The sequence below is a fragment of the Equus caballus genome, chromosome 23 (genome assembly GCF_041296265.1).
Source record: "Equus caballus isolate H_3958 breed thoroughbred chromosome 23, TB-T2T, whole genome shotgun sequence".
Lineage (NCBI taxonomy): Eukaryota > Metazoa > Chordata > Mammalia > Perissodactyla > Equidae > Equus > Equus caballus.
The window spans coordinates 48,723,155-48,747,828 of record NC_091706.1 but is presented as its reverse complement, the minus strand read 5'-3'; the positions used below and the strand labels follow the sequence as shown (position 1 = coordinate 48,747,828).

The 24,674-nt window shown below is 36.0% G+C and overlaps 1 protein-coding gene across 13 annotated transcripts in view; it reads right to left on the bottom strand.

Moving 5' to 3' along the window:
• The window catches only part of CCDC171 (coiled-coil domain containing 171), a 293,940-nt gene that overhangs the window by 137,863 nt on the left and 131,403 nt on the right, over window positions 1–24,674 (bottom strand). For all 13 annotated transcript variants that reach the window (XM_070248923.1, XM_070248931.1, XM_023627387.2 and 10 more), the window contains 2 exons: window positions 13,467–13,971; window positions 12,569–12,685 (listed from right to left, as the gene is read on the bottom strand). In XM_070248923.1, coding sequence (XP_070105024.1) covers window positions 12,569–12,685; window positions 13,467–13,971 — 622 coding nt within the window. The remainder of the gene's footprint in view (window positions 1–12,568; window positions 12,686–13,466; window positions 13,972–24,674) is intronic.

Below are 24,674 nucleotides of genomic sequence, written 5' to 3'. Positions count from 1 at the left end.
CGCAGTGGTTAAGTGTGCACGTTCTGCTTCTCAGTGGTCCGGGGTTCACCGGTTGAGATCCCAGTTGCAGACATGGCACTGCTTGCCACACCATGCTGTGGTAGGCATCCCACATATAAAGTAGAGGAAGATGGGCATGGATGTTAACTCAGGGCCAGTCTTCCTCAGTGAAAAGAGGAGGATTGGCAGCAGTTAGCTCAGGGCTAATCTTCCTCAAAAAAGAAAAAAGTTTTAAATGAAAACAGCCCAAAATACTATTAAAAAAAAGTAATGAGAGAATTCGTCTAGCCATATTTGTTTTTAAAGATTGGCCCTGAGCTAACGTCTGTTGCGAACCTTCTTTTTTTTTTTCTTCTCCCTAAAGCCCCCCAGTACATAGTTGTATATTCTAGTTGTAGGTCCTGCTAGTTCTGCTATGTGGGATGCCACCTCAGCATATTTCGATGAGCAGTCCCAGGTCCGCACCCAGGATCCAAACCAGCGAAACCCTGGGCTGCCAAAGTGGAGCGCACGAACTTAACCACTTGGCCACAGGACTGGCCCCTGTTTAACCATATTTAAAACATCAAGATATACTCATGAAAGAACAGTATGATACCGGAATTAGAAGAGACTGGGAGACTAATGGAATAGACTAGAGAGACAGGAAATAGATCCAAGTACTTATAATAATTTAATATAAATGAAATGGCATATCTTAATTCAGGAGGGAAAAGATGGATGACTAAATTAAAAAGTATTGGGACTAGCTGCTCATTGGACACAAACAAATCTTAATTATTTCCTCACTACTTACACTAAAAATAATTCCAGATAAATCCAAAATTTAAAGTAAAAATTGAAAATACTAGATCAAAATACGAGCAATACAACCTGAGGTAAGGCTAGCCTTTGTAAGTGAATCATCAAAAGAAAAATCATAAAGTGAATGATTAATAATTTCAATCATATAAAACTTAAAATACATGAAATTTAACTACAAACTGGAAAAGTTATTTACATTATATATGACAAGGTGTTAATAAGTGTGATAGACAAGGAGTTCCTATAATTCTATAAAAAACAAACCTAACTCCACATATATGAACATAATGAGATAATTTGTAAGAGAATATGGACAGATACAGAACAAATGAAAACAAATGCAACCTAACCATCAAAAGTGCAAATAACAATACAGTTTCTTTTGCCTTTCAAATTGATAAAGATGAAAAAGACTGTCAAAACTTTGTGTGCCAAAGGCATTACGAGGAAACCGGAACACTCAATACAATCCCTGGGAATGGAATGTAAAGTCTTTTATGAAAGACAGACTTGGCAATACTGTCCAAATGCAAAATACGCAAATTCATTTCTCAGGAATTTAGCCAGGAAAATAATTGTAGAAGTGTGAACTGATTTTATGCACAAACATGTTAATTACAGCATAATTTACTACAGTATTGTTTAAAATAGTGAAAAAATAAGAAAAAACACTAACATCCATCAATAGGGAATTCACGGAATAAACTATGATACATATACACAATGGAATATAGTGTGTGACCAAATACAATTAATGATATACCCCTACTTTATTGACATGGAAAGACATTTATTAGCCACTGAGTAGAAAAAAATTACAATGAGGCATGACTGTATGACTTCCTCATGTAAAACTGTGTGTTTGTGTGTTCACATGTGTACACATGTATGAGAGATTTGTAGAAATCATCAAAGTGTTAAGAATGATTGGGGATGGCCCTTTGGGTGATTTTTATTTCTTCTATGAAGGTTTCTGTAGTGTGTGAAGTTTTTACACCAAGCATAGGCACTTTTTTTCTTTTTTTTGCTGAGGAAGATCAGCCCTGAGCTAACATGAGTGCCCATCTCCCTCTATTTTGTATATGGGACGCCACCACAGCATGGTTTGATGAGCAGTGCATAGGTTCATGCCCAGGATCCAAATCTGCAAACCCTGGGCACCCCCAAGCACAGGCACTTTTACAGAAATAACAAAACTATTTTTACAAAGCACTGTGCACGGCCTTCCTAATTCAATCATTAAACAGCCAGTCATAGAGGAGCTCCTATGTATAAAGGCACTGTGGAGGCAATGGGGATAGGGAACCTGTAACACTGATTAAGAATCAATAGCTCTTCTTTCTACCAGTATTATTTATAAATAATACTATAGATATAAATGCCCAATAGTAAGACTACCCAAAAACGTATCTTGACTTAGACGAATAACATTTGGGGGAAAGATTATCTAAAAGTAGAGTTCTTGATCATTTTTGTCCTGTAGACACCTTTGGTAGTCTGGTGGAACCTATGGATCTCCTTTGCAGAATAATACCTTTAAATGCATAAATCAAAATATGTAGGATTACAAAGGAACCAAATTTTATTTAAACACAGTTATCAAACTGTTTTGTTTGATTAGTAATGTGTCAAATGTAAGACAATATATTTAAAATATAGACTAAAGTTAATTTTCTTTAAAGACATAGTTGTCTTTAAAGATAATTTTAAAGAAAGCAAAAGCTGTTGCTTGGCCAAACCACGAACATTGAACTATGAGGTGATCTTTAAGAAGGCATCATTGGGGCCAGCCTGGTGGTGGAGTGGTTCAGTTCACATGCTCTGCCTTGGTAGCCTGGGGTTCCTGGGTTCAGATCCCAGGCGCAGACCTACATACCGCTCATCAAGTCATGCTGTGGCACTGTCCCACATACAAAATAGAGGAAGATTGCCACAGATGTTAGCTCAGGGACAATCTTCCTCAAGCAAAAAGAAGAAGACTGGTAACAGATGTTAGCTCAGGCCCAATCTTCTTCACCAAAACAAAAAGGCATCATATATGCCATGTTCATCTTGGCCATCAAATTGGGTTTTTTTTAATATTCAAAAGTGATGAAAATCCCCATTCACAAATAGATACTGCTGCAATGTAATTAAACCTTCTACAGTTCCCTTTCAAGGTAGAGGTAGGCTCTCTCAAAAAATACCAGAATTCTCCGAGGCCTTTAAATTCAAAATCTATCGTGGTAACTTTTTTCTCCTAAAGTTAGTGAGATCTTTTGCTAGGTCAACACATTCAATACAATTTACATCAGAAAGAAAAACGACAGTTGTATGGTGATGGATATAAACCAGACTTCTGGTGGTAAATATGACATAGTCTAGAAAGGAGTCAAAATATAATAATGTAAACCTGAAATTTATATAATGTTATAAACCAACGTTATCTTAATTAAAAAAAAGAAAAAGGATTGTGAATCTATGGTTCAAATTTGATGCTACAAAGATAGAAGGAACTTTAGTAACTCTTTTGAAAGAGTTATGAAGTGTTTCCAGGTGCTTGAAGGTTGCTCTTTCAAAGAAATAACAGAAAATGTGGCATTTAGGGGAGACTGGAGAGCAACACAGATGTGAAGAACATAGACGCCCACTACTAGGTGCAAAGTTGTCCTGATTCTTGGCCAGCTACTTTACATCAGCATCCGAGTGCACACAGAAGACTGTGATTACACGCCATGTATGTGACAGGTCCCGTGATTACTGATTAGTAAAGATGAGCATAAACTTTATCTGAAGACAGCTGCAACAACTGTATTCCAATATGAAAATATCCGTGATTTCTATCGGTAACAAACTCATTATGCTGGCAATATTATCACGATCTGTCACCACCACCCCAGGTTAAGAGACCCCTTACCTAAGGAACATATTTCATTGTTAGTGCCGTCCAGTCGATTCCGACCTTTAGCGACCCTGTGTACAGCAGAGCAGAACCCTGCCTGGTCTTTGTGTGCTCCTCTCACCTTCCAGCGCTGTATCAGACAACGCTCCTCTGCTATTTACAGGGTTTTCATGGCCAGCTTTTTCAGAAGTGGGTGGCCAGGTCCTTCTTCCTAGTCTGTCTTAGTCTGGAAGCTCCACTGAAACGTATCCACCATGGGTGGCCCCGCTGGTATTTGAAATACTGGTGGCATAGCTTTCAGCATCACAGCAACATGCAGCTGCAACAGTGTGACAAGTGACAGATGGGACATATAGTTCCCTGACCAAAAACGAAGCCGGCTGCAGCAGTGAGAGTGCCAAATCTTAACCACCAGACCACCATGGCCGACTAAGGAATATACTAGTCAATCATAAACCTATAACCTTGAGCCTCTGCCCTGAGTCAACTTAAATAATAAGAAAGCTGCACCCCTGGACTACTCAGAGGACTATAATATAATATTATGCTGTCAGTTCTTACTGAAGATGAATATAAGTAACACTGACAAGAAAAAACTTCTGCATCTTCTATGAAGTAGCTTTTAAAGACAGAAACTGTGATGTTATTCAGTATTTCTAATATGATAATCCATGTTATAAATTCCTCTTAAGGTTTAGTAGCAAAAAATAGTTTGTTCCATATGTTTGGAGAAATAAGAAAGCATCTCACATCTGGGGAAAAACAAGCAGCTCAGTTTAGCTAAATTGCGGGTTTACTGATGAGAGCAGTGGGAAGTGAGACCGTACAAACAGATGAGAATCAGATCCAGAAGAGGCTTGTACGCCCAACTGAAGAGTAAGAAATGGAGACCAATACTGCTGCTGATTCTGAGGACAAAGATAGGTGACAGACCAAGCACTGCTCACATGCAATCACTCATTTAACCCTCACAACAGCCAATGAAATGGTACTATTATTACAGTTATTTAACATAAATGAGAAAAAGCGAAGAATGAAAAATGGTATATAGAATGACCCAGTCATATTGAAATACATACAGAACAACTGGAAATAAGGACACATAAAGATTAATCATACTCTCGGATAGGGAGATTACAAGAGAGAGCTTATAGCCATATTTAAGAAATACCTGTTAAGCTGCTATAATTTTTTTCTGGAACAAAGTGGGAGTGCAAAAATATTTCTAAGTACACATATAACATTTTAGTATAGATTTGAGGGGGAATGTTTTCTTTTGTTCTTTTACAAAAGCCTGAAAATGTAATTATATTGCTTTGTTAGTATCTGGATATTCAACGAGACCTTCTAAGAAAAGGTTTCAGGCTCTTAGAGTTTCCTAAAAACCACATACAAATTGCAAAGTATGTTAAAGCCTCATCTATGTTTCTTAGAATAATTTTGATTTTGTACATTATTTTAATAAATAATTAACATTATTAACAAATATTCTATAAAAGTTGTGACACTGGAATTTTTAGTCATGAACACTGCCAAGGATAAATTATCTACTCAAAAATTTTTCTTAAAAATTATGATAGGGAAAAAATGTTAATTTAAAAACCAAAACATCTGTTCACTGTAAAGTACTTTCAACTCTTCTTTATGCTTAAAAATTCTCATAATAAAATGTCTGAAAAATATGGGAAAATGCAAAATTAATAATAATAAAAAAGATTATCACAAAATAAAAGAAAATTGAATAATTTAAATGTGGTTCCTCAAAACAGACACTCGTAGCTGAAGTACCAGGAATGATAGACGGTCAGATTGTACTTGTTTCAGTTTCAGATATGAGTGAAATTATGTAAATAACAAAATCCTCTAAGTGACTTCTTCTCAAACTTTACCATGCACATAAATCATCTTGTTAAAATGCAGATTGTGACTGGGGAGCTCCAGAGTACAGTCTGAGATTACGCATTTCTAACACATTCCCGGTAAACGCTGATGCTGCTGGTCCACAGACCACACTTGGAGTAGCAAGGCTCTTTTTATTACTTGTTAGGATTCAATAAAGTCTTAAAGTTTCTAAATATATGCCAATAACAACTTATTAATACAAATATCTTTACTTACTGCTTTGAACTTAAGTATGAAATCCCAATGCTATGCTGAATACAACCCAGATTTCTGAATTTTGCCTAAGAGTTGCAATGACCTTTAGAAAGTTAACTCAAAGTATACAATGAAAGAAGGTTCTGCACAGTACTAGCAGGGGCATGTATATTTGGGTCATCTATCTTCTAGATGATTAAGCTTCAATTATAATTGAAATATGTAACAAAATGTATGAACATTCTACCAATACCCATGTACTCCTGCATTTGTTCAGAGATATTTCAAAGCAAATCAGCACATTTGTTTCTATCTTGAGAAATTCAATCTGGACCAGTCATATGAAAATGTTCAGCTATCTAAAGTGTTCTTTAGTCCATTCCCATAATGATTGATATCCCAGCGCTTCAGTGGAAGTAACATTCTCCCCTGTTTGAGGTAAATGATCTCTTGCAGGCACACCATTTGGATACCTGGAAGAGGTCATTTATCTCAAGTGGGCAAACTCTTTAATGAAAGCAAGAAGGTTGCCACCTGTCCAGTGTTTACAGAGGCAACATGGAAACTGGACTCTTTGCCCACTGCCTATAAAGACATCGTCAAAGTTTAAGAAGGTAGCAAGGGCAACCACCTTCAGCACTTTCTGAGCACTGAATTCCAGTTACCTTTACTGAACTTCCAGTTTCATGAAAAGGTATAAAGTAACATACTAGTCCCATTGAAAAATCAGTGCACAAAAGGGAGACAAAACAGACATTTATTGGACAATTACATATACAAGGGACCTGGCTAAGCAAGTTACATTTACTCCTAATAACCATATGAGCTAGAAACTTTTCCTAGTTAAATTTTACAGATGAAGATATTGAGGCTGAAAGGAATTGAGTAATTTTCCCACTGTCACACACAGAGTAAACAATGAAACCCAGATTCAAACCTAGAGTCCAGGTTCTTAATCCACACTCCACTATGTATCCAACATGTTTAATTTTCTCTCCTAGACAATTTTTAAATTTCTCTCTTAGATAGTTAGTACTAGGTGTATAATTCAGAACTTACTCTAAAAAGATAAGAACGTAATTTTTAAAAACAGTAATTTACTTTTTTTTTTACCTTAGAACAAAGATAATATGAGAAGCAATACAGTTATTATTTAATATAGTAGAAACTACTACTTGGTATTGGCATACATGTACCAGTTTTCCCCGGGGTTAAAAGGAAGAAAGTAACAGTGATGCCATCAACATGTGGTCCTGACATGTAAAATGGTTTAAATTTCAGCAAGTTCTTCAAAAAGGAAGAGAAAGATAGAAAGAAGGAACAAAAAAGAAAAAGTATAATTCTAAGAAATATCTTCTTTCATTTCAGAATTTTCAGATTATGTCCTAAAAAAGACTTTCCCAAGATTTTGCTATTTCAATTTTCCACTCAGCTGAAAAAATTAAGATACTGCTCATAATATTAGATGATTCCAGAGACAATGAGTCAATTACAAATCAAAGCTGAAGTGATATTCCTGATACCTGTCCTATGATGAAAACATCCTATGGTGAATTGGTTAAATAAATTACAGAACGCCCAACTGATAAATATTACCCAGACATTACATACACTCTCTAGAAATGGAGAAAAATCCTAAAAAACAATGACTTTTTAAACTGAAGCCATGATTGTGTATCATAGGCGAGCACAGCACCACTTCTGCGATACTCTTGCCAAGAAAAGCATAAACTGAATCTAATCATGAAGGAACATCAAACAAATCAAAATTGAGGTATTTTCTACAAATAATTGGCCTGTAATCTTCATGGTCATGATGGTGAAGGAAAGACTGAGGAGCTCTTCCATAATGAAGAAGACTAAAGAAACATGACTAAATGCAACACGTAATTCTAAACCAGATCCTTTTGCTCAAAAAGACATGGTCAGGACAACTAGAGAAAGTCAAATGGGGTCTGACTGGTAGTAATGAATCAATGCTGGTTGCCTGATGTTGAGCATTGTGTTCCAGTTATGCAGAAGAATGTCTTTGTTTCAAATACACACTAAAATACAAGGGAGTTAATAGAGCATCACGTCAGCAACTTGCTCTCAAATCATTCAGCAAAAGAACAGTTTTCTGTTTATACTTGCAACTTTTCTATAAGTTGGGGTTATTTCAAAACATTTTTAAATGAAAACATAAAACAGTGTGTGGCGTATGATATCATTTATATCATGTTAGTCTGTTAGTGGATGGATGAGTCGGTGGCAAGAAGGAAAGAAGGAAGGAAGCGAAAGGTAGGGGAATGGATAGAAAGAGAGAAAGAGGGATAAAATAGTTTGGAAGAGCATATACAAATGTTAATAGTAACTCTTCCTATATGATGGGAAAATATTTTTGTTTTTGTTATTATTGTTCTCCGATTTTTTTCAAGTTTTCTGAATTGACCAGTTTTCTTTTATAATGGAGGCAATAGAGGTGGAGGAAATTTGTTTCTAAAAAAATGCATCCTCTCTATTGCAGACATCATTGATTAGCTGATTCATTCCATCCACAAACTCTTCCTTCTCTTTTGCTAACTTCCAGCTGGCCAGCTAGGGATAAACATGTGATCCATCCAGGCCCATGAAACAAGAGCAGAAGCCTGCGGAGAGGGGGCCAGAGCTCTTGCCTTCAGGATAAAAAGGGATATATTTAGCAGCCAAGTGCCTTCACATTTTTAAAAGCTTTCTTGAGACATAATCCACATAAAATTTACTCATTTAAAGAGTAAAATCAATGATTTTTAATGTATTCATAGAGTCACACAACAATCCTAACCATATTCATTAGCAGTCACTTTCCACAATCCCAAGCCCCTCCCCAGCTTTAGGCAACCTCTAATCTACTTTCTGTCTCTAGATTTGCCTAATCTGGATATTTCAAATAAGTGGAATCACAAGATAGGTGATCTTTTGTGACTAGCTTCTTTAACTTGGCAGAATGTTTTCAAGGTTCATCCACGTTGTAGCATGTATCAGTGCTTCATCCCTTTTTATGACTCAGTAATGTTCTATTGTTTAGATATCTATCCATTCATCAGTTGATGGACATTTGGGTTTGTTTCTACTTTTTGGCTATTATGCATAATGCTGCAATGAACATTCACGTGCAAGTTTTTGTACTTATGTATGCTTTCATCTCTCTTGGATATATACTTAGGAGGAGAATTACTGGAACATATGATGACTGTATGTTTAATATTTCGAGGAACCACCAGACTGTTCTGTAAAGCATCTACGTCATTCTTCACTCCTGCCAGCAAGGTATGAATGCCTTCACATTTTGTCCTTCCCTTTGCCTTCCTGCCCAAACACAATCCTGATGCCTGAAAGTACAGATGCCAGCTCAAAACTAAGGCACACAAACACAAAGATTCTGAGGATGACTGAACAGAAAGACACAGTCTGGATTTCTACCTACCTCCAAACTTCCTATTATTTGGGAGGAAAAAACTCTATACAATTAAGCTACTTTAAGTGGGGTCTTCTGTTAGTTACAAAGAAAGCAGACCTATGATGGCCCCAAACATACATCATTGTATTGAGAGAAAGAAATTTCTTCTTGATCTTTATATACTAATTTATAACAAAACTACATTTTAAAAAAGTTAGAGTTGTATGTGATGTGTAAATTGTCTTGAAATTTTGAGATAAACGAATGTATTTTCATTTGGTTTACTCAATTTTTATGAAATTTCTTTGTTACTATTCAGCTAGTGTAATTAATCTTAATAATGACCAATATTTGAACTAAGTAAGCAAACTAGTAAACAAGACTATGCTAAGCACTTTACAAATTAACTCATTTAGTCCTCTCAACAACTCTGAGGTAGGTAATACTTCTATTCCCCTTTTACAAATAAAGAAACTGAGGCACAGAGAGTTTAAACTTCTTGCCCATGTCACATGGCTAGTGTCAGAACCAGCATTCAGTCAGGCAGAATCTCTGCCTGACCCTACAGTGTGTCGCCTCCACTGTACACCACTTTAGCAATTTTACAACAGGAAATTAATCATTAGTAGTCCAAAAATGTATACAGGTAGATGTGTGTGCCTGTGTGTCTTCACTAATGTTATACACTACTTTCATGGCGAGATGGACAGTAACTGAACAAAAATTTTTTTAGCACCCACTATACGCCAGATATTGCACAAAATATTCAATAAGTGTTATCTCATTAAATCCTCCTAACCACCAGGAAGATAATGCCATCTTCATTTACAGGCAAAGAGTCTGAGGCCCAGTAAAATTAAATAAATTGCTCAATTTCACACAACTTTTGTAACTAGCAAAGCTGGATACAAAATCAAATCTGCTTTGTTCAAAGCTAATGCTCTTTCTGCTATACCATAATGCTTGCCTATTTAGATTATTCATACACTTAAGTTATAAACTTAACATGACTACATAAGCTGTTATGGCTTTATATTTATTACGCTCATTATTATCTGTTGATAACCACTCATATACTTTAACTGTCTGAAAACATTTTCCCATCTTTTCAGCTAAAATATCTGAAACTTCTTCTTCTAGGATACACTTTAAAATGAAAACACATTGCCTGGAAAAGATAGTATATTAACCCTTCATCATGTTTTGAAAGAATTATTCTATAAGCCCAGCTAGTCATCTCTGCAGAAGGTCTACGCTGATCATTTCTGTACTAGTGCAATAATACTCAATTATCTGTCCAGACCATATCCTTTCTAATACTCTTCAGGACTTCGATAAATTAATTATTCTTCCCTTCTAAGCAACAATCACTTTCTCTTCCCTAAGTAGTGTTTTTAGCCAACAAAATTTAGAGGCTTCCTAAAAATAAGTTTCCCTGAACTTGCTATTTCCTCACACTACTGGAGGTACAACCAGGTCTAACATTAAAGACAGCTCTGTTCCTGGAGGAAGGCAAGCACTTACAGTCACCACTCTTGGGCTACCTTCTACTTGATAGGTCTTACCTATACATATTTTTATCACAGTCTCAATAATAATTGTGTCAATATTTTAACTTAAATGTGTTGCAAGGAACCACTTTGGGAAAATGTGCTCAGGGGGAATCACTGCCTCGTTTTATAAAACCTCTACAATCTGATCCCATGCCAATGATCCACCATCTCCCACTACTCCCCAATATGTTTATAATAGAAAATACATTTGAGTAATCACTATCTACAAGCCAGGGCTGCTAGGCATGGACTTCCATTCTCATCTCTTTAACGTCCCTTCCTCCCATTCTACACTTACTCCTACCTTTCCATCTCGGCTTAAGCTATGCCCTTCATCTGAATACCATCTCTCCTCTCTAGCGTACTATCATTCTAGGCCCAACTACATCATTAGTTCCTCCCTGAAGCCTTCTCACTTCTCACAAGCCCACACTGAGCTGCACCTTCTATGGTTTTTTACTTTTAAAGCCTGTACTTCCTCATCCAGCCCTTGATTACGTTCTGCCTAAAGTTGTTCATGAGTTGTCGTTTTTGTTCTATAACCGTTGTGTGCATTTTCCAGAGGTCCAGATCAAGCCACATATTTTTCTTTTATCTCCTAAAGTATAGATAGCACAATAATAAGGAAAAAAATATATTAAAGTAATAATAAACAAGATTATAGCTTAAGAAATGAATCTACTTTTAAGTGTTGACGTCCTACAAAGAATATGGCTAACACAAACCATCTGTTCATTAAAATAAATCCAAAACCTTTTATTAAGTTCTTTTAAGAACGTAACAGTTTTGCTTTCAAGTTATAATACCAACATCCTTACAATACATTTATTTAGACTTTTATTTCAGACTCCAAACCCAGTACGTTGAGTTTTTGCCAATACATGAAATATGCACATTGCTTACCAACATCAATGGCCACAACCTAAAAATAATCTTTGAATCATAAGTTTTCTACTATAAGAGGCTAGGTTTAGATATTTGAAATCATAATAAATGATCTATATTTACATGGCAGAGTTGTCTAAAGAATTAAATTACATCCTAATTATTATTTCATTAATGCTTACAATATTTCATTAAGCAGGCAACTATTAAAAAGTCCATTACACTATTTTTACTATTAATATGTCTGAAATAACCATAATTAGCCCAATGACATAGCTTAACCAGTAGGTAACTGTACGTTATTCTTTTAGGGTAGAGAAATTAGTTTTCATTGAACCTTTCACATAAACATATCATGCAATCTGAGCCATGAAAAAATAAACTTGAATTTTAGACCTTTGGAAATCACTGATTATAGGTGGTTCCACATATGGTGGAAAAGAGCAGACCATTCAACTAACGCTATTTAAAATTAATTAGAAAAATTAAAAACACTTCACCAAATGAGAGAGAAAAGTTTTCTACTGGTTCAGTTATTACTTAAACTTCTAAAATTTACAGCCAGAAATAGAAAAAAAAGAAGACTAAAACATCGAAAGAATATTACCAGTATTACTTAAAAAAAAAAAAAGCAAACCATGAGCTTTCCACAGGAAAATCAGATCACAAAGGAAAAAAAAAAAATGTGGATACATTAACCAAGAAATGCCACTAAATAATTTCCCCATAAAGACAAAATTACCCATCAAAATTTACATTAATTCTCTACTCATTAAATATCTATTTAACAATCTCTCTGAACCTGAATAAAAGAAAGATGAGAACAAATACATTTTCTTCCTAGATGGTTTATTAGAATTTGTACCATAAAGCATTTCTCGACATTTACTTTTAACTGTATTTGCAAGGACATAAAAGAGAGAATCACACCTGTTTTACTGATAATGTCCTGTAACTCAGCCATGGAAGTGATGATTGCAGCTAGAAGGTCAGAACTGGTGAGCCAGCTGAGCGCTTGCACACAACGTAACTGCTCCTTTTGATGTTCTGCAAAAATGAGGAAAAACCATTATGCAACACTACAAACATTGATGGAAATCCATGTTTCAAATTCAGTGTTTAGCTATTTAAGAAATAGATCAAAATTTGCAGGCAGAGCTTTGCCTGGTGCAGAAAAGTCTACAAGAAATGTTAGATTTGATCAACGCTACTTATTTACGTATATATATAACTGTTAACTGATATTTTAAAAAAAAGAAAAGAAAATTTTCTTTAGTTCTACTTATAGTACTTAATAGCCTACTTTTTAAAGTTAAGAATTGAAATCATTGTTTCCTCAGAATAGTCAAGCATTAAAAAAAAAAAATTAGCTGGAAAGTTTATATGTGTGTCATTTGCATTCCATTCTTCAATAGATTTTTAACTCTGATCATTTTATACTCATTTATAAAAAGTCAAAATAAATTATACTGCTGATTAATTTTAAATAGGGCAGAATCTCTGGATTGGCTTAATGGAAAAATTACTGTGTAAACTCCACACTTTACTATGAAAAGAGCATTCAAACATAAAGAAAGCTAGACAAACTTGAAATCATATATATTTACTACTCTATATTTTAATTTTTATAATAAAATATCAAAACCTAATTTATACATAAATATACATTTATCCATACACACATACATATCTACATACGTATGGGACTATGTTGCATGATTTGACATCATAAACGATTTTTTTAAATTTTTTCCATAATGGCCAAACATATTCACATTATATGTCACTTATACTCAACTTAGATTTTTAAAAGCACAAATTATCTTACTTGGAAATTTATGCTTGTCTTTGGGCTCTCCTGTACACACTAACATGCCTATGCCTTCTTTGAAACTTTCCAACCATGTAAAAAGAGAGGCACACGATTGGCCCAAAATCCTGAGTCTGTTTGCTGCCAAAATTGCAATAACAGCTTTCCGGAAGACACGTATCAATCCTTTGAATGGTTTTTTCTTCACCTTAGCTTCCTCTTGCTTCTTTTCCTCTACAGATGACAAAGCCTGGGCTAGAGTTCTGACTTCCAACTTGAACAACTCAAAGGTGTTGACCTGCTCTTGGAGAAAATCTCTCTGTGTAGATAAGGCACATGATCGTCTATAGAGAGGATACAAGGCACCAGCCATCAATGCACAAGCCGCCAGCAAGGATGTTTGCTCCCTTTGAGTCTGTGATAACACGTTTTTGAAGTGTGAATTTTCAAGAACCAACTGTTCATGTGACTTTTCAATACGATTCAATTTTTCCATATTTTTTTCAGCAATTTCTTGAAATTTCTATAAAAAGAGAAGTCAAATAATGTATCAGATCATGAAACAAATAAGCATTTTATTAATTCCTCTTTATAGAAAGTAAACAAACTTTTACTGACAACTACTTTTTTCTTCAGAAGATGCATGTTCTAAAACATCCAAAAAATACATGTAATAGAGCGACAGTGGGCCAGCTTGGATCTGAATGTGCACATTGATTTTTAAATCCTGTTACATAGAAGCTTTACATAAAGTAGAACACATAAATTTAAAAGTACTTCATGAATTTCCTGTACCTCATGCATAAACACACACAGTAAGAAAAAAATTTCTCCTCTTCCATTCCCTGTAATTTCTCTTCTTCCATTCCTCACCAACTTGTATTTCCACTTTAAACAGAAGTTACACCACCAATAGAGGCTTTCCTATATGTAAAAAGACCTTACTTTTTGCCAAAATAAGCAAAGGGTTAAATCAATGATACAACACACAGCACTTGACTGTCTGAAATTAACTAGACGAGAGGGGACTGACTTTCAGAGCATACACACTTCTTGGATTTCTTTCTTACTTCCCCCAGACAGAAGGCTGTACAAGGTACAGCTCCAGCAGTGGCAGGAAATACTATTTGTGAGCTGGGCCTCAGCAGCTCTCTGGTCCTTTTTTCCTAATCAAGGCACTTACAGTCCAAAACTTAATTTGAAACACAAAGAAATTTTTACTGCAGACACCATATTTTCATCACTAGAAAACAATCCAGTTCTCCATGAAATCTTATGCCTAATCATTAAGGAACTGCTGAGGCAGAGTAAATTTTAGAAGATAACAAGTTCACTTTCCTTTACTGATTCCTTTATCATTCAATGAACATTTATTGATTACTCACTAAATTCCTTGTGCTAGGAAAATAGACAAGTAAATCAATTATTGTGGTATAAAGCTATGATAGAGGTATGCCAGATTGCCAGAGGTGCACAAAAGGGTGTTTACACAAAATGACGTTGACAGTCTTTTGGAGGGACATGACAAAGGACAAGTGGGACTGTGGTATGCAGTAGAAAGAATAAAGAAAAAAAACCCTACTCTACCAATAAGGAAACTAGCCAATAGCTACCCTATCATAATTTAATCTAACGTGATTTAACAGCTTCTTTTGGATCTTTATTTAGCCAGGCGAGCTGCCCTGACTTGGTCATGGACCCTTCTTTTTAAAAGCAGGCCAAGGGAGTTCAATTTGAATAAGGGGGTCAGCTGGAGACAGAGAGAAATTGTGTTCTGTATATGTATGGCAAAGTGAAGTGTTGTGTTCATTATGAGAGAATCCTTTTAGGGGCACTAAGGAAAATATTTCTCTTTGTATCATTGGTTCAGACTGTAATCTGTCTTAAATTTAATGTTGATCTTTGAGAGAGGTTTATGGTGAGTCCGTGTCTGATGCAAGAGTGACCCACTGAACAAGAAGAAGAATCAAAGGCATTTCTGAAATTTACATTGGCAGGAAGACTCAAAACTGATCAGACTTGGAGCAAATCATACAAACTCTTGACTACTCTGCAAGATTTGGGTGTCGAAGCCTACCACGGACAATACTGATAGGCAGACGCCAAAAAAAGTCAAAGTTGTATAAATACACTGCTGAGGAAAGTAACTCCTGGCCAAAATCAATCCTAAGGCTAGGGGATGAGGTTTCCCAAAGGTGGATAGTGAGTAGAAGGAGGACTCAGAGGTACAGTCCTGAGTACAAAAGAGTAACAAAGTATTGAAAAGCCACTCTCAGAGGATTCAACTTCTTAAATGCTTTCCCTTGGGCAGGGAAAAAGTATATTTTAGACACAGTTTTAAACGTTTCTATACTATACTTTAATACCCTTTATATACTCCAACTCTCCTCAAGTCTGATCCAGCCATACCTGTGGTAGTACTACGGGAAATAAAGGAATGGAGAAATAAAGGAACTGTGGCTTACCCCTCACCACCTCTCCAGTGACAGCCAGGCTGCGGCAGCAGCATCCTGTCAACGGGACTGTGTCCCAGAGCTCCACGTGAACACCACTAGCAAAGGAAGCAGAATCCCACCAGGAGCAGCTGAGAGGAGCAAGAAACTCTGAGAAGCACTAGCCAGGCGACTGCTTGGAAGAAACCCTTGGAGAGACCCTTCTAAGGGAGGCCACCTTGAAGAAAAGGGAACACTGACACTTTGGGCGTAGCTAGAGAAAGCAGGGAAACTAGCTTGTGGAAAAGTAAGAGCCAGAAAACAGAATAATGTCTTCCAAAGAAGTACAAATAGTTCAGAATACATGAAGAAAAGAGGCGACTGATGGAATTTGAGAAGTAGGTAGATAATAGATGAGTAAGCTAAGGAATTTAAACTTCATCCAGAAAGCTATGAGAAGCCGTAAAATCCTGGAAGAGTCACTAAGCTTTAGTAAATGGACGGGAGAATTGGAAACATTAATAAAGACTGCCAAGAGGAGCAGCAGAGTTGCAAGGAGTCGGGGTAGAATGAGAGGAGTAAAAGGAAATTACAAAGGCTACTTCTATATTCTCTCCAAAATCAATTCCACCAGTTCAATTAAAGGAAAATTATAGAAAATCTAGGATAAAAGAGGCACACTGGTCATAGTTAGGCAGTGGAAATAAAAATGAACCTGATCAGGTTCTAGGTGGCTGCCTATTTACATATTTACAAATCTCAAAGGCTCAAGCAGAAGTGGATTTTCAACAAAAATTACCTTTTTTGAATAACAAAAAAAACAGTGAAAAGATATATTTGCTAGTGATATTTTAAGTATTTCAAAGTCATTGGTCAAAATCAAATGGATTGTTGAAGGAGAGCTCAAAGCAAAGTAAGCCCATTACAGAGAAGATTTAATTCTAGCACATGATAGATCTCAGTCTCTTCTACCGCATACAGCTGGTCCACTTCCAAAGACCATCAGGTTAAAGCTAAAGGCATTTTAGAGAGGCAGCCAGAAACAGGCAGGCCTGGGGTAAGGATGAGAGAGTAATCAAAACATGGCTAGAAATGGATAAAAATCTAAAATACATTACAAAAAAAATCCACTTCTCTCTCTGCAGAGAAAACAGGAACACACTGGAATTTTTGAAAAACAGAACTGAGATTCTGGACTTACACAATTAGTGTTCATTTTAGGCTACCTACTAGAAGTAGCAGTGATGTAATAAAGCAATTTTTGAAGAGTCTCGTGTCATTTTATGGCTGCCAAATTTTGATCATTTGTAGTAATTATATATTAAAAAGTGCTGATTAATATTAATTATTACCACTAGAGATGATTTCATGAGACTCTTCGTATAATTTGTATTGTAAGAAAGAGAAGCCATTCACAAATTGCGAAAAGAACAAAAATAGGGCTAAGAATACACGTGGAGTCTGTTTATAAACAAAAAAAAAACCTTCAAAGATCGTTTAGTTATCTAACAACCATCTGTTGTCTTAAATCATTCTTGGTTTAAGTAATTATAAACAAGATATCAAGTATCAAGGCTTATTTTTTTAAAATTCAACCAGGCCAATATTCAACTAGATAACTAGGATTAGCAGAGTGGGCTATTTTAATTAAAGATTTAAAACTAATGAAATTAAACATTTAAGTTTTTAAAGCTCTTATTGACAAACAGTAGTTTAACAAAAAAACAAAACCTCACTAATATTAATACCTAATGAGAGTTTTGTTAATTTCTTAACAATTACATTTCTGCATCCCTGGCATCTCCACTGAAATCCAGAATCACAGATCTGACTGCCCGTTAAGCATCTCCACTTAGATATCTCATAGCCATCTCAAGCTAAAATACCAATCCAATACTGTTGACTTTCCCCTAACCATGTTCAGAATAGTCCTTTTTATATAAGTAGACAGCACCAACATCCAGCCAGTTGTTTCAGTCAAAAACTTTATAGTCAGTCTTAACTCCTCTTTCTTTCACTCTATCCTCTGCATTCCTAAATCAAAGCCATCAGCAAGCACAGTTTGGTTTACCTACAAAATACATCCAGATCCATCTCTACTGCTACCACCCTAGTTCTAGCTATCATCACCACTAGTATTCATGCTGGTGTTGCAATGCTACCTTCATGTCAGATTATATTGCTCCTGCCTAAAACTCACCTATCAATTTCCAATATGCTTATAGTAAAATATCAAAATATATTATATTTTGTATATATTTACATGTGTATGTATTCTTACATAAGGAAGTATCCCTTGATTCTTATTTATTAAGTGTTTTTGTCAGGAATGTGGGTTAGATTTTGTTAAAGCCCTTTTCTGAGAGATAATCAAGTTATTTTTATTCTTTTGTTTCTATTAAAATGTCAAAATATAATAATGGATTTCCTAATATTGAACCATCCTTGCATTTCTAGAAGCAAATCTACTTGATCATGATTTATTATTTTCTTAATAAGATGTTAGATTCTGTTAAATGAGACCCATCTTTAGTATTCTTTGTTCTAACTTTAGCAGGTTATGTATCAATATTGTAACAGTATGTAATTCTCAAATGTAAAACTACCTTTGATGTATATAAATGTATATGTGTGCATGTGTGTGTTTGTGCAGATATAGGTAGAGATAGAAAGAGAGACATTCTAAGGTCAGCATCTTAAAAATCAAGAAATACCTAAGGTACTCTTACCAAGTTTAGGAGCAAGGCAAGTACTAGTATTTAACATTGTACTTGTGGTGTTATTAGCCAATGCAGTTAGGCAACAAAAAGCAATTTGAGACATATGAATTGGCAAAGAAGAAGTAAAACTACCTCTATTTGTAACTAAATCTAGAAATCCCAAGAAAACCAATGATATAACTAAATAACTCAAACAGTAAAAAAAGTTCAATTAAGTTAGAGAATATAACATTAACATGCAAAAATCAATAGCCTTTTGTTCTTAGCAGCATTATTGACAATAACCAAAAGGTGAAAAAAATACAAATGCCTCTCAGGGGATGAATGGATAAACAAAATGTGGTATGTCCATACAATAGAGTATTATTCAGCTATAAAAAGGAATGAAGCACTGACACATGTTACAACATGGATGAACCTTGAAAACAGATACTAAGAGAAAGAATACAGACATAAAAGGCTATATATATATATAATTCCACTTATATGAAATGTACACAGTAGGCAAATTTATAGACTCAGAAAACAGATTTGTGGTTGCCAGAGGCTAGAGGAAAGGAGGAATGGGGAGCTACTGCTTAATGGCTACAGAGTTTTTGTCTGGAATAACGAAAAAGTTCTGGAACTAGATAAAATGGTGATGGTTGTACAACACTGTGAATGTACTTAATACCAATTTATTTTACACTTTTTTAAAATGGTAAATTTTATGTAGATTTTATGACAATTTTAAGAATCAAAATTTGTATATATACAAATAAACAACAAAAAATAAGATAATGGAAGAAAAAAGCCCATTTCCAATTCCATAATAAAAAAGTAGCACACTTAGGAATAAATGTAGCCCAAAATGTGCAAAATCTATTTGAGGAAAAGTTTTAAACACAGTTGAAAGAACCAAGAGAACACTTCAAACTTCAATAGGCCAACTTAATATCACAAAGATGTCAATTCTTTCTAAGTAAATTTAAAATGTAATAAAATACCACTAAAAAACAAAAACAAGGTTTTTTTCTGGAGCTAGGCAAGCTGATTTTAACTTTGAAAAAAAAGGAAGCTGATTTATGGCCTCAGTGGAGGATGAGGTCAGCATCATGGCAGAGTGAGCTCTCCAAGTAAACTCTCCCCCAAAAGATATAATGAAAAAGACGTACATATTCCAACAGAGGACATCCACACAACACAAAAGACATCTGAGAGACCCGTGCAGCCACACGTAGGAAGGTGGAGGAGCTGCAGCCAAACCCCTGAAGTGGAGGAGCTGGAGCCACCCCCCTGGATCAAGGTAAGAGAATGCTTCTCTTCCTCACGGAAAGATAGTGACCCGGGGATTACACACAGCCACAAGGAGGAAAGCGGGGAGGGAGTGGTGGCCCTCCAAGGGAACACCATAGATCCCTGAAGTTCCTCACAGCCCAGAGAAAAGCCCCTCACAGAGAGGACTAGCTATCACGGGGGTGTCTGCATCAAGCCAACTCCCCAGGAGACCAGATAGCAAGGGCAGAGCGAGAAGCCCCCAAGATCGCACAGGAGAAGAAAGTGCTCCTCTCCCTCCCGCCACAGTGCAGCAACTTGGAGCTGTCCCCTTGGTTCATAGCAGGCTCAGAATATGCCCTTGACCCACACCTAGTGGCGAAAGGTGGAAGTGGCAATCAAATACTACCACAATGCAGAAGCACAAATATACGACCTCCAGCAGTATGAAAAATTATATTAAATCTCCAGACCAGAAGAAAAATGAAAAGTACCCAGAAATTAATCCTGAATACACAGCAATCTATAACCTAAATGACAGAGAATTCAAAATAGCTATCATTTAAAAATGAGTTGAAAGAGGATACAGATAGATAATTCAATGAGTTCAGGAGCTACTTCACAAAAGAGATGAAACTATAAAGAAGAACCAAGCAGAAACATTGGTGATGAAAAACACAATGGCTGAGATAAAGCAGAATATAGATTCCCTGAATGGTAGAGCAGATATCATTGAGGAACAAATCAGAATGATTGAGGACAAAAATTTAGAAATGCTTCAGATGCAGGAGGAGAAAGAACTAAGAAGAAAAGAGAAATGAAGAAAGTCTCTGAGAATTATCCGACTCAATTAGGAAATGCAACATGAGGATTATAGGTATTCAAGAGGGAGAAGAGAAGGAGAATGGAGTAGAAAGCTTGTTCAAAGAAATAATACCAGAGAACTTCCCAAACCTGGGGAAGGAGATGGAAATTCACATGAAGGAGGCCACCAGATCTCCTAATTTTATCACTGCAAAAAGACCTTCTGTAAGACATACAGTAGTGAAGCTGGCAAAAGTCAATGACAAAAAAAAAAAAAACTCAGGGCAGCAAGGCAGAAGAAAATAACTTACAAGGGAAACCCTATCAGGCTTTCAGCAGATTTCTCAGCAGAAACCTTACAAGCCAGGAGAGAGTAGAATGATATATTCAAATTTTTGAAAGACAAACACTTTCATCCAAGAATACTCTATCCAGCAAAAGTACCCTTTAGATACAATGGAGAAATAAAAACGTTCCCAGATAAACAAAAGCTAAGGGAGTTCATCGCCACAAGACCAACCCTACAAGAAATCCTCAAGAAGGCCCTCATACTTGAAAAAAAAAAATGAAGAAAGGGGTTACAAAGACCTGAATAAGGAGATAAAAAAATCAGAAAATTGGAGCTACGCAGCAGAACAGGTTAGCAAATACTTATGTAAAACATTAGAAATAAAGGGAAGGAGGGGTCAGGCCTGTGGCTGAGTGGTTAAGTTTACACACTCCACTTCAGCAGACCAGGATTTCGCCAGTTTGGATCCTGGGCGCGGACATGGCACCGCTCATCAAGCCATGCTGAGGCAGCATCCCACATGCCACAACTAGAAGGACCCACAACTAAACATATACAACTATGTACCAGGGGGCTTTGGGGAGAAAAAGGAAAAATAAAAAATCTTTAAAAAAAAAAAAAGAAAGAAAGGGAAGGAGGGAAGGAAAACACCAAAAACAAAGATGATGTTGTCATTTTAACCACAAACTCACAACACAAGATGGAATAAGATGTGACAAAAAGCAATGTAGGAGGGGAAGGGGAAAGAGACTGAATCGGCTTACTGTAAGGAAATAAGCGGTCATCAGAAAACAGACTATCTCATCTACGAGATTTTGCATACAAACCTCATGGTAACCATTAAACAAAAAAGTAATCAGAGTCACAAATAATAAATAAGGAGAAAACTAAGAAATCCAGCCTAAAAAACTACCTAACCAAATTGGTAGTCCAAAATACACAGGACGAGAAACAAAGGAAATGCAGGAGAACTGGAAAACAAATGGTTTTGTCTGTTAAAATGGCAGCATTAAGCCCTCATATATCAATAATCACTCTAAATGTAAATGGACTGACCTCTCCAATAAAAAGACACAGAGTGGCAAGATGGTTTAAAGAACAAGACCCAGCAATATGCTGCCTCTAGGAAACACATCTCAGCTCCAACAACAAACACAGACTCAGAGTAAACAGATGGATGACAATACTCCAAGCTAATGGCATACAAAAGAAAGCAAGTGTTGCAATACTTATATCAGACAAAGTAGACTTCAAGATAAGATAGGTAAAGAGAGACGAAAAGGGGCAGTATATAGTTATAAAAGGGACACTCCACCAACAAGACACAACACTTATAAATACCTATGCACCCAACACAGGAGCACCAAAGTACATAAAGCAACTATTAACAAACCTAAAAGGAGATATTAACAACAACACAATAAGAGTAGGGGACCTCAACACTCCACTCACATCAATGGATAGATCATCCAGACAAAAAGTCAACAAGGAAACAGTGGAACTAAATGAAATGCTGGACCAGATGGACTTAATAGACATATATTATTATATATATATATCTCTCCACCCAAAAACAACAGAATACACATTCTTCTCAAGTGCACATGGAACATTCTCAAGGATAGACCATATGTTGGGAAACAAGGCAAGCCTCAACAAAATTAAGAAGACTGAAATAATAACAAGCATCTTTTCCAACCACAATGCTATGAAACTAGAAATTAACTACAAGAAAAGAGCTGAGAAAGGGACAAAGATGTGGAGACTAAACAACATGCTACTGAACAACCAATGGATCACTGAAGAAATTAAAGGAGAAATAAAAAAATATCTGGAGACAAATGAAAATGAAAACATACCATACCAACTCATATGGGAGGCAGCAAAAGCAGTTCTAAGAGAGAAACTCATCACAATACAGGCCCACCTTAACAAACAAGAAAAACCCCACATAAGCAAACTACATTTAACTGAATTAGAAAAAGAAGAACAAAAAAGCCCAAAGTCATCAGAAGGAGGGAAATAATAAAAATCAGAGCAGAAATAAACACAATTGAAACAAAAAAGACAGTAGAAAGGATCAATGAAACAAAGAGCTGGTTCTTTGAGAAGATAAACAAAAGTGACAAACCCCTAGCCAGACTCAGAAAGAAAAAAAGAGAGAAAGCTCAGGTAAATAAAATTAGAAATGAAAGAGGAGAAATTACAATGGATACCACAGAAATACAAATGATTATAAGAGAACACTATGAAAAGCTATATGTCAACAAATTGAACAATCTAGAAGAAATGGATAAATTCTGAGACTCTTACAACCTCCCAAGGCTGAATGAAGAAGAAATAGATAATCTGAATAGGAAAATCACAAGTAAAGAGATTGAAATAGTAATCAAAACATCCCCAAAAACAAAAGTCCAGGACCAGATGGCTTCCCTGGTGAATTCTACCAAACTTTCAAAAAGGATTTAATACCTATCCTTCTCAAACTATCCAAAAAATTAGGGAAGATGGAATATTTCCTAACACACTCTATGAGACCAACATCACTCTGATACCAAAACCTGACAAGGACAACACAAAAAAGGAAAACTACAGGCCAATATTGCTAATGAACATAGATGCAAAAATTCTCAACAAAATATCATCAACCTGAGTACAGCAATACATCAAAAGGATCACACACCATGATCAAGTGGGATTTATATCAGGGACATAGGATGGTTCAACATCTGCAAATCAATCAATATGATACACCACATTAATAAAATGAGAACTAAAAATGACATGATCATCTCAATAGATGCAGAGAAAGCATTTGACAAGATCCAATGGCCATTTATGATAAAAACTCTTAACAAAATGGGGATAGAAGGAAATTACCTCAACATAATAAAGGCCATATATGACAAACCCACAGCCAACATCATTCTCGACAGGGAAAAACTGAAAGCCATCCCTCTGAGAACAGGAATAAGACAAGGATGCCCACTCTCACCACTCTTTTTTTTGAGGAAGATTAGCCCAGAGCTAACTGCTGCCAATCCTCCTCTTTTTGCTGAGGAAGACTGGCCCTGAGCTAACATCTGTGCCCATCTTCCTCTACTTTCTATTTGGGACACCTACCACAGCATGGCTTTTGCCAAGCGGTGCTATGTCCACACGCAGGATCCGAACCGGCAAACCCCGGGCCACCAAGAAGCAGAACGTGCGAACTTAACTGCTATGCCACTGGGCCAGCCCTTCACCACTCTTATTCAAGATTATACTGGAGGTTTTGGCCAGAGTAATTAGGCAAGAAAAAGGAATAAAAGGAATCCAAATAGGAAATGAAGAAGTGAAGCTCTCGCTATTTGCAGACAACATGATCTTAAATAGACAGAACCCTAAAGAATCCATTGGAAAACTATTGGAAATAATCAACAACTACAGCAAAGTTGCAGGGTACAAAATCAACTTACAAATATCAGCTGCATTTCTATACTCCAATAACGAACTGACAGAAAGAGAACTCAAGGATACATCCCATTTACAACTGCAACAAAAAGAATAAAATATCTAGGAATAAATTTAACCAAGGAGGTGAAAGACTTATACAAGGAAAACTATAAGACATTATTGAAAGAAATTGATAATGACACAAAGAAATGGAAAGACATTCCATGCACATGGATCAGAAGAATAAACACAGTTAAAATGTCCATACTACCCAAAGCAATCTACAGATTCA